Source organism: Gavia stellata, chromosome 13, assembly GCF_030936135.1.
Source record: "Gavia stellata isolate bGavSte3 chromosome 13, bGavSte3.hap2, whole genome shotgun sequence".
NCBI classification, from domain to species: Eukaryota; Metazoa; Chordata; class Aves; order Gaviiformes; family Gaviidae; genus Gavia; species Gavia stellata.
In genome coordinates this window covers 24,661,020-24,674,739 of record NC_082606.1, presented here as the reverse complement: position 1 = coordinate 24,674,739, position 13,720 = coordinate 24,661,020, and the positions used below count along the sequence as shown (strand labels likewise).

The 13,720-nt window shown below is 58.5% G+C and overlaps 2 protein-coding genes across 2 annotated transcripts; both read right to left on the bottom strand.

Moving 5' to 3' along the window:
- Positions 1-6: 6 nt before the first annotated feature.
- On the bottom strand, positions 7-1,853 carry HDDC3 (HD domain containing 3). The gene is made up of 4 exons (XM_059824110.1): positions 1,733-1,853; positions 915-970; positions 592-832; positions 7-137 (listed from the first exon to the last, which is right to left on the bottom strand). Exons 1-4 carry the CDS (start codon positions 1,842-1,844, stop codon positions 7-9), a joined length of 540 nt encoding a protein of 179 aa, XP_059680093.1. The 5' UTR covers positions 1,845-1,853.
- A 1,014-nt stretch (positions 1,854-2,867) lies between these two features.
- Positions 2,868-13,365, bottom strand: TTLL13 (tubulin tyrosine ligase like 13). The gene is made up of 12 exons (XM_059824152.1): positions 13,254-13,365; positions 12,577-12,707; positions 10,780-10,936; positions 10,360-10,503; positions 9,162-9,247; positions 8,795-9,020; positions 8,071-8,255; positions 6,914-7,102; positions 6,256-6,442; positions 5,726-5,923; positions 3,718-4,081; positions 2,868-3,181 (listed from the first exon to the last, which is right to left on the bottom strand). Exons 1-12 carry the CDS (start codon positions 13,272-13,274, stop codon positions 2,868-2,870), a joined length of 2,202 nt encoding a protein of 733 aa, XP_059680135.1. The 5' UTR covers positions 13,275-13,365.
- Positions 13,366-13,720: the final 355 nt, after the last annotated feature.

Here is a 13,720-nt window from a genome sequence, read left to right as displayed (position 1 = left end):
CAGCGGTCACAAGGCCAGGCCGCGCTCCTCGAAGAGCCGCTGCAGCGCCGCCTCCAGCGGCGGGCTCGTCCCGCGCAGACCGGCCACCACCCGCGCCGCCCACAGGAAGTACTCCTGCACACGCTGCGACGACCACCCTGCGGGGACACGCGTGGCGTGCGTCACGTCCGGCCGCGGGGAGTGCCGGGAGCGCCTCCCGGGCCGTGGCGAGCGGGACCCCGGCCCGGCGGCATCTGGCCGCTCCCGGGCAGCCCCGGCGCAGGACACGGGCCGTGTCCGGGCGCTGCCCGCAGAGCCGCAGCCCCGGCGGCACCGACCGTGCCCCCGCCGGCTGGGAGCCGCTCCGCTCCCCGAGCCCCGCCGGCCCCCGGGGTCCCGCTCCTCCGGCACGGGCGGCCCCTCCCGCCCCTCTGACACGGTGACACCACACACCCCCCCCCCCCGCAGCCAGGCCGGGCTCGGCGCACCCTCGGCCGGGACCGGGGGCTCGCCTGTCCCCCGGCGCTGTGCGGGGAGCGGGCGCCAGCCCAGCGCCCGCGGGCAGAGGGGCAGCCCCCGCCGTGCCCGGGGGCGGCCCGGTGCCTGCTCTACCTTCCGGGGTGCAGCGGTTCAGGTCCCGCAGGTTGTACAGCTTGTCGGCCAGCTTGACCAGCTTGGCCCGGGGGCTGCTGCCGGGCGCGTGCTCGATCTGCAGGAGCTTTCGCTCCATCTTGGGCAGCGTCTTATCATCCGTCACCTCCTCCACGACGCGCCTGACCTCCTCCCCGAACCGTTCCTCGATCTCGGAGAAGGTGGTGTCCGTGTCCTCCACCGTGTCGTGCAGGAGGGCGGCCTGGCCGGAGGAGGGGACAGCGGGGGTCCGGGGCCGGGCCCCCGCCGCAGCGGGGTGCAGGCAGGGGAGGGCAGAGCATTACCTGCAGCACGACGATGTCGGTCACGCCAGCCTCATGGGCCAAGATCCTGGCTACGCCTGCGACGCAGAGCAGAGAGGTGGGAGGGGGGCGCAGGCAGCTCCAGGCCAGGGCAGCGGCTCCCGGGGGCGACGGGTGGGCACCGGGCAGTGAGGGGTCCCCTGAGATCGGCCCTGGGCAGGCAGTGCCTGGGGAGGGGGGGACCCCACAGGCACGTCCCGCAGGGTGAAAGCCTTGGCCTGGGGCAGGCAGGCAGGTCCTGGGGGCCAGCACCCGCGGTGTGGGCACCATCCGCAGGCCAGGCACGTGGGGGGCCTGTGGGGACATGGGCCCCTGGGCCGGGCAGGGTGGCAGCTCCTGTGGGCACTGTGCACGGCAGGGCAACAGCGTGGGGGGAGCCCCCACAGCCGAACACGGGGGGGGGGGCAGGGGGGGACAGTGCTCAGGGGCTCTGCCCCCAGGTGGGTGGCAGGGACATGGGACCGGAGAGGGCACCTGCCTCTCTCAGGGCTGGGGTGGAGGGCTCCTGGGGGCTGGCAGCGCTCCGGGTTAGGAGGGGTCCCGGGGGCGGCAGCACTCTGGGGCAGGAGGGGGGAGTCCCGGGGGCTCCTTCCCGGGGGTGGGCAGTGCTGCGGGGCAGGAAGGGTCCCGGGAGCGGGCAGCGCTCGGGGGCAGGAGGGGGGAGTCCCGGGGGCTCCTTCCCGGGGGCGGGCAGCGCTCGGGGGCAGGAGGGGTCCCGGGGATCCCCCGGGAGCGGGACGCGGGTGCCGGGGCTCTCCCGGGGCGGGGGTGCAGGTGCCGGCGCCGGCGCGGCTCCGCACCGATGGGGTGGTTGATGAAGGGGGTGCGCTCGGGGTCCTTCCGCCGCTGCTCCTTGTGCTTCCTGGCCGCGAAGTCCGCCGCCTCCAGCAGCAGCGCCGCCTCGGAGCCCATGGCCGGCGCGGCGGAAGCAGCGCGGGTGGAGGCGGGTCCGCTTCAGCCGTTTATTGCGTACCGGTCCCCGGCCCGCCCCAGCCCCGCGGCAGCCGGTACAGCAGCGTGCCGTCGGGGGCGCGCACCTCGCAGCCGGAGGCCGGCGCCGGTCCCGGTCCCGATGCCGTTCCCGGTGCGGCGCTCAGCGCCCTCTCGTCCTGCCGCAGGCGGCGGCGCGGCGGAGGGCAGCCCCGGCCCCGCAGCACCCGCCGCACCACGTCGGGGCTGACGCCGAAGCCCTGGGCCAGGCGCTCCGGCGGCCACTCCTCGGGCAGCTCCTGCCGCAGGAACCTGCGGGCACGGTGGCGGTCACCGGGGCACGGCCCTTCCCCGCGCGCCCCCGCGCGCCCCCGCCCCGCCGCTCACCGCATCTGCTCCATCGCCTGCCAGGTCAGGGTGCGCTCGGGGGCGCCGCGCCCCCCGCCCAGCTCCCGCCGCCGCCGCACCGCCGCCCGCCGCCGCCGCGCCCTGCGGGGGAAGAGACGTGAGCGCCGCGGCCCGGCCCCGCTGCCGGCTCCGGCCGCCGGCCCGGCCGCCCCGCACCTCTCGGCCTCCTCCAGCGCCGGGTCCGGCGGCTCCGGGTCCCCGGGCCACGCCGCCGCCGCCCGCCGCGGGGTCCCGGCGAGGAGCGCGGCCACCCCCAGACCGCGCCGCAGCAGCGCCGCCATGACGGGGAGCCGGCGGCCGGGCGGGGCCGGCGGCGGGGCGGCCCCGGCGGGGGCGGCGCGGGCGCCCGGCGGGGTCTCGGCTCCGCGCGGCGGGGATGCCCGGCACGGCCGCCCCGGGGGTCCCGGCCCGGGGGTTGGCGGAAGAGGGGCCGGGAGCGGGGCAGCCGCTCGGGGGGGCTCGGCTGCTGCCGCGGGGCGGGCGGAGGCAGCGGGGCGGGCGGCAGCCCACGCCCCGGCAGAGGAAAAGCGGCCTGCGGCAGGGCGTCCGTGCCGCCCGGGGTGCGCAGCGGGACCCACGCGGGGGCCCAGGCTCCGGTCAGGGCGCGCAGACGCTCCCCGTCCAGCAGCCACGGCTCTTCAGCAAGCACCGACGGCGGAGAAGGCCGAGCACGGGCGTGCCCTCCGCCACGTTACTTGTGCTTTTCACGCCGCGAGCGTGCGAGGCACCGCCATGGTGCGAGGCACCGCCATGGTGCGAGGCACCCGTGTGCTGCACGCGGGCAGCGGAGGTGATGGGAAGCTCCTGGACTGCAGCAGGGCTGAAGATGCCATCGTCTGAGGCCTTCCCCACGCTGGCTGGGGACCCCGGGTGACAGCTGCCTGCATGGAAGGATGGCCTGCCAGATTCACCTGCAAGAGCACAGGCAGACATGGGGGGCAGGCAGACACCGGCAGCTCTGCAGGTCAGCAGCCCGCTGTCGCCCTCCATGAGGGTGTGGGAGCGCGGGGAGGGACTGGGGGCCGTGTGTCACCAAGTGTCTCCTCTGTGCTTCCCACAGCTAACATGTCCCTTTGGCTGTCCCATTCGCTGTGCTTCTGACCCCACTCTCAAGTCCTTCTGGGCTTCTCACGTTCCCCCATCCCAACACATCAACCCTTGCTCCTGGGAAACCACCCACTTTCTTCCTTACCCCTGCAAATGGGACACTGCCGGCCTTGGGCAGAGATGTCCAGTGGTCACCAGTTCCCAGAGAAGAGCTCAGCGTCCTCTCCGCAGGGCCCCAGCGCCCCAGGGACTCTGAGCTCCATCCAGCCCACCTACTCCTCCCACCCAGCAAGCCCAGGGACATCCACAGCTCCCAACCATCTGCCCACAGCTCCAGCTCACTGACTTGAGCCTCCACGATGCAGGCACTTAGAGTCAAAGGAAGGTAACGTGTACTCACGGCCTTCAGCCTTGTTTCCAGCACCAGGGAGCCACTGGAATCTCGCCTGCAGTCCCTCGGGTTCAATGCAGGGCTGGGGAACTGCTGCTGTTCCCGCTGCCTGGCCACGCAGCCAGCCCGCATTCTGTGCCCAGAGGCCCTGCCGCATCTTGTGCCGCTCATGGTAAGGGATGCTCTGGCCTCGAACTGAGAGGGTGCCCACGGTGGCAGGATCCGAGCCCAGGCTGGCTGGCAACTCGGCGTTGGCTCTGGGGTTGTGTACGAACTGCTGTCCCAAAGGCCGGACTGGACCTCCCAGGACCGAGCGGGGGGTGAGCGTCATTAAGCGGTGGGCCTCCTGGCCCCTGAGTGCGTCCCAGAGAAACTGCGGCTGGAAGGAAAGAAAGCGACCGCAGCTTAGCTCCAGAAGCCTTGGCAAGAGATGGGAAGGAAAAGTCTTCTCTAGTCATCTACAGGCACTCGCTAAAGCATTGCCCTGCACTTTTTCCCAAGGCACACCACAGTCACTGTCCCCAATTCAAATCATCTAAGGGGTCACGGCAGCTGCCTGCCTGATTTGCCTGCAGCAGTGCTGAGACTCCCGTCCTCTGCCCACAACATTGGGCTGAGCTGGAGCAGGGTTTGTGGAAAGAAATGCCAGAGCAGGCTGGGAAGACTCCAGGGTGAAGGAGCTGACCCACCCCCAGATAATCCTTCACTGCTGAAAAAATTATCCAGATTTTAGGCAGCGTTTGCAGTTTCAGGTTCTGTTCTGCTTTATCTGGTAGAGGAAAAGGCAGCTACCATCTGTTCTTACAGCTCAAATACCACCTTAGACCTCTTTGGTTAAATTAAATGGACTACTTCCAATTTTTTGTAAGGGACTAGAAGACTCCTAGGTCCTGAATAATTCCTGCAACTCTAGTGCCTTGAGTTTGTCAGCATCTTTCTGAGGTGTGTCACCCTTCCAGCCAGGAGTAGGAGGCCTTTCTGGAAGCAGATGATGCTACTAGAAGGCAATGGACCTTGCACAGTTTTTCATTAATTGCAGGTCCAGAACTAGCCCTTCCCTGACACGGCAGAGGATACCCAGCATCAGTGCTCCAGAACAGCCCTTGTAGCCTAATGGAGCCCACAGACAATAGCCTGCAGGCTCCCTCCTCGCCTGGTTTTAGACCAGCGGCACCGGTAGCCTGGCTTGGGAATCAGCATGGTAGCCAAGACTCGGTTTGAGACAACCACGCAGATCTCCTTTAATTCTTGGTCCAAACCCCGGTTCCCCTGGTGCAATCCTCTGCAAAGCCCAGCTTTCTTCCGCTGCGCACCTCCAGACGGTCTGGGACGTGGCAGCAGCAACGCCGAGGGTTTACACTTGCTCTTGCAGAGCGAGGATGACTCTGAAGAGGGAGCCCCAGACCGAGGGCTGAACCCTACAGGGTTTTAGGCACACGCACTAACTCATCACCTTCCCTGTGTGTAATGTAGAAGGCAAGGTGCTTAGGGAGAGGCATTGTTTGCAGTGCAGAATTCACCTAAAGACTACTTTTTTTTTTTTTTTTGACATCCCTACACTTCCCTTCAGTCCCTCTTTGCTGTGTGCGCTGCTTTACCATGCTCCTAGCACATTAGTGCTCCTAGCCTACCAAGGAATTAATTGTTTTCAGCTAGGAGAATCACACTACTGCCCTGAAGCAGCAGCTCACACTAAGCTGCGTGCTGGGGACAGCGGTGTCCAAAAGGCAGTATCGCTGTGGTCTGTTCTTTGGAATACTGGGGAGAGGGATCTTCTGGGGAAGGGTGCTCGGGGGCTCTACACAGCCGATCGGCACGCCCCCCAGCACGCCCGTTTGGAAAGGGACAAAGTCAGTAACTGTACGAAAACCCACAGACCCAAACACTATATTGGATCTCATTTAACTGAGGCACACCAGAGATGCTCAATGCCCCTGATTCATTCCTCACGATCCTCCCACAAAGGGCTGTCTCCTGTGTCGGCCTTGGAGGATGGATCTGGGCAATCTCCAGTTACCTGGCTTTTGGAGGTAACGGTGCAGGATCTCTGGGTGTCGGCTGGTCTATCAGTTGAGGGGAGCAGCTGGGAGAGCTGATCTACGATGCCCAGGCCTCGGATAAGGTTCTCACGCTGCAGAAGAGCATCTACTCTTTTCTTCTCCTCCTCTTCCACGATATCCTGGGGTTGCATAGAGTTGTACTGCATGCGCTGTAGCTTAGGAAGGAAAGACCTGGGTTACAGCAAAGTTGAAGCTGTAGTAACGTGCAAGAGAGACAAAGCCACAGACTGCTCCAAGCCCTAAGGAGAATTACAGTCTTCAGGATGAAGTGGGATGAAGATCCCAGTGGGAGCCACAACAGGGAAGGGACAACACCAGTGCTTTCAAGTACCTCCCAGCACAAGCTGTCAGCTCTCCGGACTTCATGAAGGGGAGTCAAACCTCATAGTTCTGTTCCTTGGGAGACATCCACGGCCCAGCACTGTTCCCAGAGCCACGTTATGGCCTTTGAGAGCCCCATGGACAACCAGCGACAAGAGCAAGGTACCTTTCTATCCCACATCCTGGTGCTTCTATAGGTGAGGTGCGTTGTAGGAGCTGTGGTTTTATTATGGATCTGGGATTTGTCCCCAGCTGACTCTCCATGCAGGTCTTGCTTCCTCCTCTTCGTTTTCTTCTTCCTGGTAACAGCTTCCAACTTTTCTTTCTTCAGGCGGATTTCCTCCAGTTGCTGCCTGCCATAGAACAGTAGTCTTAGTCACTGGTTCAGTAAGAGCCATAATAGCAAAAGGCTATTATGAAGCTTTCAATCCCAGGACATTTTACTGCAGTCAGTTGTTCTGTAGTGAATAGACCGTTAAAGAATTGTGCCAAGAAATGGGCCAGGACTGCTTTTAGAAGAGACTCTCCCCACTGTAAGAAATGGCCTTGAATTAGGCTGTGCCTGCCAGAAGGGTGGAGGACACTTGCAACATGGTGCCTCCGGAGTCCAAAAGTCAATGGAGCATTGCATTTGCCTCTCAAGGGTACATGCAAAAGGAATTGCTTTGCTGCAGTGACATAGCACATGCAGACTCCTTCCCTTCCAGCTCTCACCAGCTTAGTTACATCTGTTAAGCAGCAGAGTTGCTCCCAAGACGGGATCAGAAGCAAGCGGTCTCTATGCCACCCCTGTGAGGAGTGGGTTTTCTGCAGGAGCAGCGTACCTGGCACACTCCTCTCGTGCTTTGGATGACACCGTTTCCTGGAAGAGGGAGCCACTCTGCTTGAAAAATGGCTCATACTTCTCTGTTCCACATGCCGGATAAATGCGCCGGTAACTGCCCAGGTGCGAGTTCTCATACTTCTCTGCCTGAGACAGCCAGGCAGCCTGGTTGCTCTCTAACTCCTCGCGTCTGCAAACGGGAAGAAAGCACAGGTAGGGAGCTGCGATAGGAAGCTCCAGGTGCTGTCCTGGCTGAGGGACAAGGCCTAGCTAGCACCTTCCCCCGTCCTTCCCCATTTGGGAGCCTGTTTCACATAGGTCCACTGCAGGGAACCAACGCAACCTGCACTTCTCCATCCTCTACCTGTAGAGTGCTGGTGAAGCATTTCCAGATCTCTCCCCTGCCACCCAGGCTCGCACCCTGCCCCTCAGCCTTGTCACCCAACTAACCCAGTTACAAGAGAAGCTCAGTTAAAAGGTGCCCATTCAAGGCGTATCTGCCACCCTGCATGCTGCTGGGAGCTTTCCTCGCTAGAGTGGAGCTCGGAGCAGCCGAGGCTGCAGGGGCAGGCAGAGTACAGGGCTAATGTGCTCAGCGTCTCCAGCCTGGAGTTATCTCAGGTCTCCTAATTGAAATGGGAGCTGGTGGGAGTTACTGCCTCGCCCTGCATGGCAGGAAAAGCCCGGGCAGCAGGCTCATCTAACGTGGCCTCATGAAAGGACATGCAGACAGAGAAGGGGAGGAAAACCCTCAGCCCTGGGAAAGGAACCCTGCTCTGGAGAAGGGCCCCATGCCCCTGGGTGCTCTTGGTCCCTGAAGCAGTCCTGCAGTCCATCCTGCGAGCATCACGGTGAGCCCAGGGATGCTGGCACTGCCCGTCGGCACTGAAGGATGCGACAAGCAGGCACAGCTTGATGGGGATCACTCTGTACAGCGCCCAGAGCACCAGGCGTCTCAGATCTCCTAGTGCCCAGAGATGAGCCCTGGCTCTTCCTTGCAGGACACAGATGGCTTGGGAGATCTCTTCTTAGAGGCTACATAGTGCCACGGCCTCTGGGAGCTTTAATTTGGAGACAGACAGCCTTGGTTTTATCCTGCTCCGCCATGCCCCTTCTTTTCTCACTGGGGACCTGCAGCACTATGGGGAAGAGCAATACCTGGATGCACGGAGAGTCTGATGGGCCTGGTGGAGCCGTTCCTTTGCCCGCTGTTTGTTTTCCTCCAGCACCTTCCTTTTGTTACAGGCATGCACATTTATCAGGTTGATGGTATCACAGAGAAGAGCATCCTTCACCTCATGGTCTAGGCGAGTGTCTGTGGTGAAGCTGGGAGAGTGGTTCACCTGCCAAAACAAGCAGCTAATCTAACCTGGAAATTCCCAGCTCCCAGAAAGCGCTGCAGCAGCCAGCTCGCTGGCCCCGGTCTGCCCCACTGCACACTTTCCATGGATGTTCTTCCCTGTAACAGCGACAGAAAGCAGGAGGCTGCACGCAGTGGCTTGCTCTGTCCTTCTGCAGTGTAATGCCCACCCGCACTGCAGGTTATTCAGATACCACACTCCGCAGGACTACAGACGTGGGGTAGCTATCATAAATTCAGGATGCTGTTACAGGCCGGGGAGTCCTAAGGTTCGGGAAACTCCCTGCTGTTAGAGAGGGTGTACTGGGAACAGGCTTTTAGATCCCGCTTAGCCTACAGCAGATTGCTTGGCTACTTGTCTTCATAGCCTGTTTAATTTTGTGAACAAGGTGGCCCTTTTTAATCAAAGGAGTTCTGTTCATCCCACCACGCCTTGCTCTGGAGCCTCCCCCAGACAAGCCAGCTCTCAGCTGTCTGCTGCTTCCAGAGCTGCTTCAACACAGCAGGAGACTCCTTCCTCACCTCTAGCAGCCACGGCTTCAACTTTCTGTCTAGCAAAATATCAAACCCCAGTATCTCAAAGCAGGCACAGACAGTGGTGTGGTTCGGAAAGCAGCTTTGGTAATTGTGCTTCACAACAGGGTGAGCAGAAATAAGAGTCTTTATAATAATATCTTCAATATCTTCCCAGAGTTTTATTGTGTTGTAGCTGTTATCCATCATCCAGGCATTCAGGGTGGACAGTTTCCTGTGTGGAGGACAGGAGATGGTAAGAGCTGACCTGTGATACCATGTTTGCCACAGGAAAGATGGAAGTAAACCAGTGTCCCAAATGCAGCTTTCCTGCAGGATGTGCACAGGGCATTGCAGTAGCTGGACAAGACAATACCTCTTACTGCCCATTGTGTCATCCTGGATGAAGTTTTCGTTATGTTTGTTGATAGCATAATTGGTCAAATGCATGCAGATATCATCCTGAGAGAGGAACCACAAGAGACTTTGATTTACTCCTAACTACAGAGCGCAAATAGAAACAGCCCCATTAGCACTAATCTAGCCACCCACTTTGCCCACTTCTGTCTCTTCTCTGTGGCGGTGACTTGCAGCAGGGAGTTAATCATGCTGGCGATTCCCTCTCTAGCCAGAAGTTACCGCTAACAGAACTCTACCCTCTCCGCACCTCTGTCCTTATCTTGGGGGGAGAGCACAAGAGTCAGCTCCACAAACACCATTCCAGCTGAGGCCTCACCAGTACACAAGGGACTCCTCAGGACAGAAGCTGCAGCAAATTTCTGCAGATTCTTCCTTTGTTCACCCAAAGCAGAAGACCTCTCCAAGACATGCACGTATCAGGGTGAGGGGGGGCATACACACATGCAGCCCTGGGACAAGCGGGCAGATAGGCAGAAGCCCAGGGTACCCCAGGCCAGCCCATGACCGTAGCGCAGCAATCCAACACTAGCGTCCATCTTCTGTTGGGATTTTACAGGTTACAGACCCCTGCTCGGAGATGGGCACGGCCATACTCTGCACCTTGCTTTCCCAGTTCCCCTCCCTGTCTCTCCTAGGCTGTTCCACGACCACCAGGTAATCCCCAGGTCCCCCTTTTCTGCCTAAAGCACAGGCAGACAGGGAATGGTGCCAACTTGAGAACGCTTATAAAGGCAAGAAGCAGCAGGAGTGTTGCCCAGAGATGCCGTGGGGTCTCTGTCCTTGCAGGTTTTCAACGCCTGACTGGGTGAAACCCCAAGAAATGAGATCCGAATTTATTGTTGACCCAGTTTTGAGCAGAAGGTTGGACTGAGACCTTCCAAGGTTCCTTCCAAGCGACACAACTCCATGATTCTGTGATAATGCCAATAAACAGCCTAAACGTGGGGTCTGGGAGTAGATCTACTGAAGACACTCCTGAAATACCTCTTGTGAAGAGGCGGTACAGAGGGAGGGGAGAACAGGAAAGAAGAAAGCTGGGTCCCATGAAACCCACCAGCCCCTGCCTTTTCAGGGTCTGGAATGCCGCTAGGACAAATTGGGGACTAAAACCTACAGGCACTATATGAGTGTTTTGGAAACTCTCCTTTTTTTACCAGGTTTCTGCTGCTGGGATCGATGTACTTCATGGTGGCAAACCGGACCAGACCCTCCTTGTAGACAAAAATCCTCAGCGGGTCACAAGATGTGACTAGCACATAGATACGCATGTCAAACTTAAAGCCATCAATAAGGAAAGGCTGTGAGAAAAAAAGGCAGGAGCAAACAGGAGATAAAGAAACATTGCTAGGCGTGCTGCCGACTCCTTGAGGTTGGCCGCTCTATCTGCCCTCCTTGGCAGCTCAGCTGCAAGGAGAAAGGCAAGCTTCCGCCGTGCCTCTGCTGCGCTGCAGCCACCCTGGTGCCCCTGGCAGATCCAGGAAGACATAGGGCAAAGCACACAAGGAGGATGCGGGACGCTGGAAGATCTAGGCGGCTGCAGTCCTCCACCCATATTTCGAGACTGTCCCCATTACCTTAGAGATATACTGCTGACAGATCATATGCTCTCCATGTTTGATTTCATCTGGATTACGTGTTATGAAGATACCTCTCCCTTGGCAGCCACTGTCCGGCTTGCAGATGAATGTTCTGTTTTTCCTTGCGCGCCTGTAGGCCTGGAAATCTCCATAGCTGTGCAAGGAAGGGGTGACTGTTAAAAGCTGCAAAAAAAAAGCCCCTGAATTCTCTCATAACAGTTAGGTACTCAAACTACAGTGCTGTGAGCCAGTACAGTCCAAACTTCTGCAGCAGAGGAATAGTACAGCTATTCCTGATCTACATCAGCTACAAACTGGTCCTTGTGTGACCTGTCAAAGCTCTCCTGGTCCCACCTTTTACTTGCACACATCCACGTCTACCAGGAGGTTCATAGGAAGCGGTCACCACTGTGCATACAGGAGCCAGTAAGATTTTGGCTCTGCTGCTGCAGAGAGAGCAGGAGAAAATAAACAAGCCCTGGCTACAAAGGAGGAGGAAGTCACAAGTTTTTACATCCCCTTTTATGCCAGCTCATCAGCAAGCAGGCAGGAGGCCACAGCCAGGGCATTCTAATGCAGGGCACAGAGGCTCAGGAACTGATCTCCCGTATCACATTACATGGCTGATCTTCAAGAGCAACTTCTCTCTAGTGGACACCACATTTAGGGAAAGAAAGAAGCAAACCGGACAAATCCCAGAAAAGAGTGCCAAAGCAATCAGAGGCCAGGAAATGCAGCCTGGAAAGAAAGATGAGAGAACTAGGTCTGTCTTCTCCAGAAATAGGAAGACTGAGAGGGCACGTGGCAATACCCTTCCTGGACATGACACACAATTAGCAAAACACAGCAAACCACTGTTCACCAAGGCCACTGCAAACGAGAGAAGTACTAAAGTGCTGATATTTCAGCAAGGATGCTTTAGGTCAGATACTAAGAAAATCATTCTAACCCTGAGGAGAGTTCAGCTACAGAACGGGTGACAGGAGCCCTACTTAAAGGTTTTCAGGAAAGCGTAAGAATAAAATCTAAGGATGGGTATCTTGTCCCCTTACAACCACCCAAACTTCCAGTGCTCTCTGGTCTCTTTCAGCTATGTTTCTATTATTGCTTGCCTGTATATGATCAGAGAAGCCAGGCCTTCCGCCCCAAAGCTTGAGTAATTCGGTGATGGTTTACATCTAACTGTATACGTATTCTGCTTAGCATAGTGACCTGCGCTCTCCCACTACCCTCCGCCATCAGTGTGCTCTACCGCAGCAGACAGCAGAGGTGCAGGGGGCTGTGAAGACAGCCATCACAGCTGGTGCGGTGGAACCGCCTTGTACCCCGGTCCCGTGGCCTTGCTGGGCGAGCGATGGGCACCGACTCAGCTGGGTGGGGAAGGGCGCCTGCCACGCTGCCCTGCAGTTGCCTCTCCCGCTCACTCCGAGCGACAGAGAGATCTTCCACCGAAACACTGAATTACACTTCTCGCTTGCCCACTGCCTTTTGGCTTTGCGGGTGGGTCCCTCTCCCCAGATTTAGCCCTCCGGCATGAAGTCTGCCCAGCAGCAAGGCACATATTGCAGAGGACACCATTCCACGGGCTAATTCAGTCTAATAGGAATTAAAGATGTGTGAAACTACAAATGTGTCTCCACACCCTGTTCAGTTCCACGGAAGGTTATGAAGGCCCAAGCCAAGACATGAAGTCTCAGAGAGGCCCCCCATCCCAGCCCTGGCTGTCAAGCATAGAGGCTCCCACTTCCTAATTTCGTACCCCTGTTCTCAGCTGCATTAACGCATCTCACTCACTCAGCTGGCAGGCACCAAGTGCGGGGAAATATATTGTACTCCTTGGGGAAGAGCCTGAGCATGCGGTTAAGGTTGCGAGCCAACAGGTCCTTACGGCAGATCTCTATCATGCCTGGAAAGTGGTTGATTTTCTGAAAGAGATGCAGATGAAAAACAGAATCCGCAAAGGCACAGCAGGGATCCTCCTCGAAACCCGAGGAAAGCCTGCGTGTGGAGAAACCGGCATGCAGAACAGGAAGCTGGGCCAGCAGTTGCCTTGAACGTCTGCTGAGGGACAAGATTACGCTACTACTGCTTTATCTGAACTTCACCAGTGTGATTTATCTGCTCGTTCCATCTCAGCCCTGAAGCTCTCCCTCCCTAGAATATCACAGCTTCAGGAAGGGAGCCGTTTGTCATCAAGAACCATTTATTTCATGCTACACTAAAGGGGTTGGCAGCTTTCCAGTTCATACTACTGACTGCCAAAGTGTTGCTGATGGCACCGTACCAGCAACACAACAGAAGTAACGCCTTGTGAACCTGCGCCCTCTGGAACTGATGCAGAGAAGGGGGCACGGGTGCTAGTTTGGACACTTCTGTTTCATTCTGCACCACATCGTTCCGCTAACAGCCCCCATTTCACCCTCCCTCCTCAGCTCTTCCCTGCTGGGCAGCCTTTACATGGGGGCATTTACCTGAAATTGCTTCATTTCCATGATGCGTTCCAGAGAGACTGAGTAGTCTGTCCAGTACACTGTCCACTCCTCATTTTCTCCTGCTTCTTTCAGCCCGCAGCACTGTGCTGCCCGACGCACTGTACCAACGCAAGCAGATGACAAGGGGCCAGGCAGAGGGTGTAAGTACCAGGGACTGTTAAATCCCCAAAGTAACTAGGGACGGAGCGTGGAACAAACCTCTCCAGGCTGCAGTTCCACTCTCAGAGATGCAAGGTATTGGCGGGACCCTTCAGGAGGTGTCAGAAGCACAAACTTTACCTGGCTAAACTCACCCCAGCCTCTGGCTGCAGGTATGCTGGGAGCTATCAGGCCCCTAAGTCCACATGCCTCGGGGTCCCAGAGCATCTCCTGAACTACAGCAGGCTTGAATCCGTCATGGGTTTGACACCACACAGGCAGATACAAGTCTTCTGAAGGTATGAGTT

What these genes read in the sequence shown, in the direction of transcription:
- TTLL13 (XM_059824152.1), bottom strand. Translation starts at nt 13,274, where the DNA reads ATGGAAATGAAGCAATTTCAG. An exon ending in CCGTTACCTCCAAAAGCCAG is followed by an intron (nt 4,082 to 5,725) that starts GTAACTGGAGAT and finishes TTCCAGCCGCAG; the next exon opens with TTTCTCTGGGACGCACTCAG. An exon ending in TGGAAACAAGGCTGAAGGCC is followed by an intron (nt 3,182 to 3,717) that starts GTGAGTACACGT and finishes GTGCTCTTGCAG; the next exon opens with GTGAATCTGGCAGGCCATCC.
- HDDC3 (XM_059824110.1), bottom strand. Translation starts at nt 1,844, where the DNA reads ATGGGCTCCGAGGCGGCGCTGCTGCTGGAGGCGGCGGACTTCGCGGCC. An exon ending in CCGACATCGTCGTGCTGCAG is followed by an intron (nt 833 to 914) that starts GTAATGCTCTGC and finishes TCCTCCGGCCAG; the next exon opens with GCCGCCCTCCTGCACGACAC. An exon ending in GAACCGCTGCACCCCGGAAG is followed by an intron (nt 138 to 591) that starts GTAGAGCAGGCA and finishes GTGTCCCCGCAG; the next exon opens with GGTGGTCGTCGCAGCGTGTG.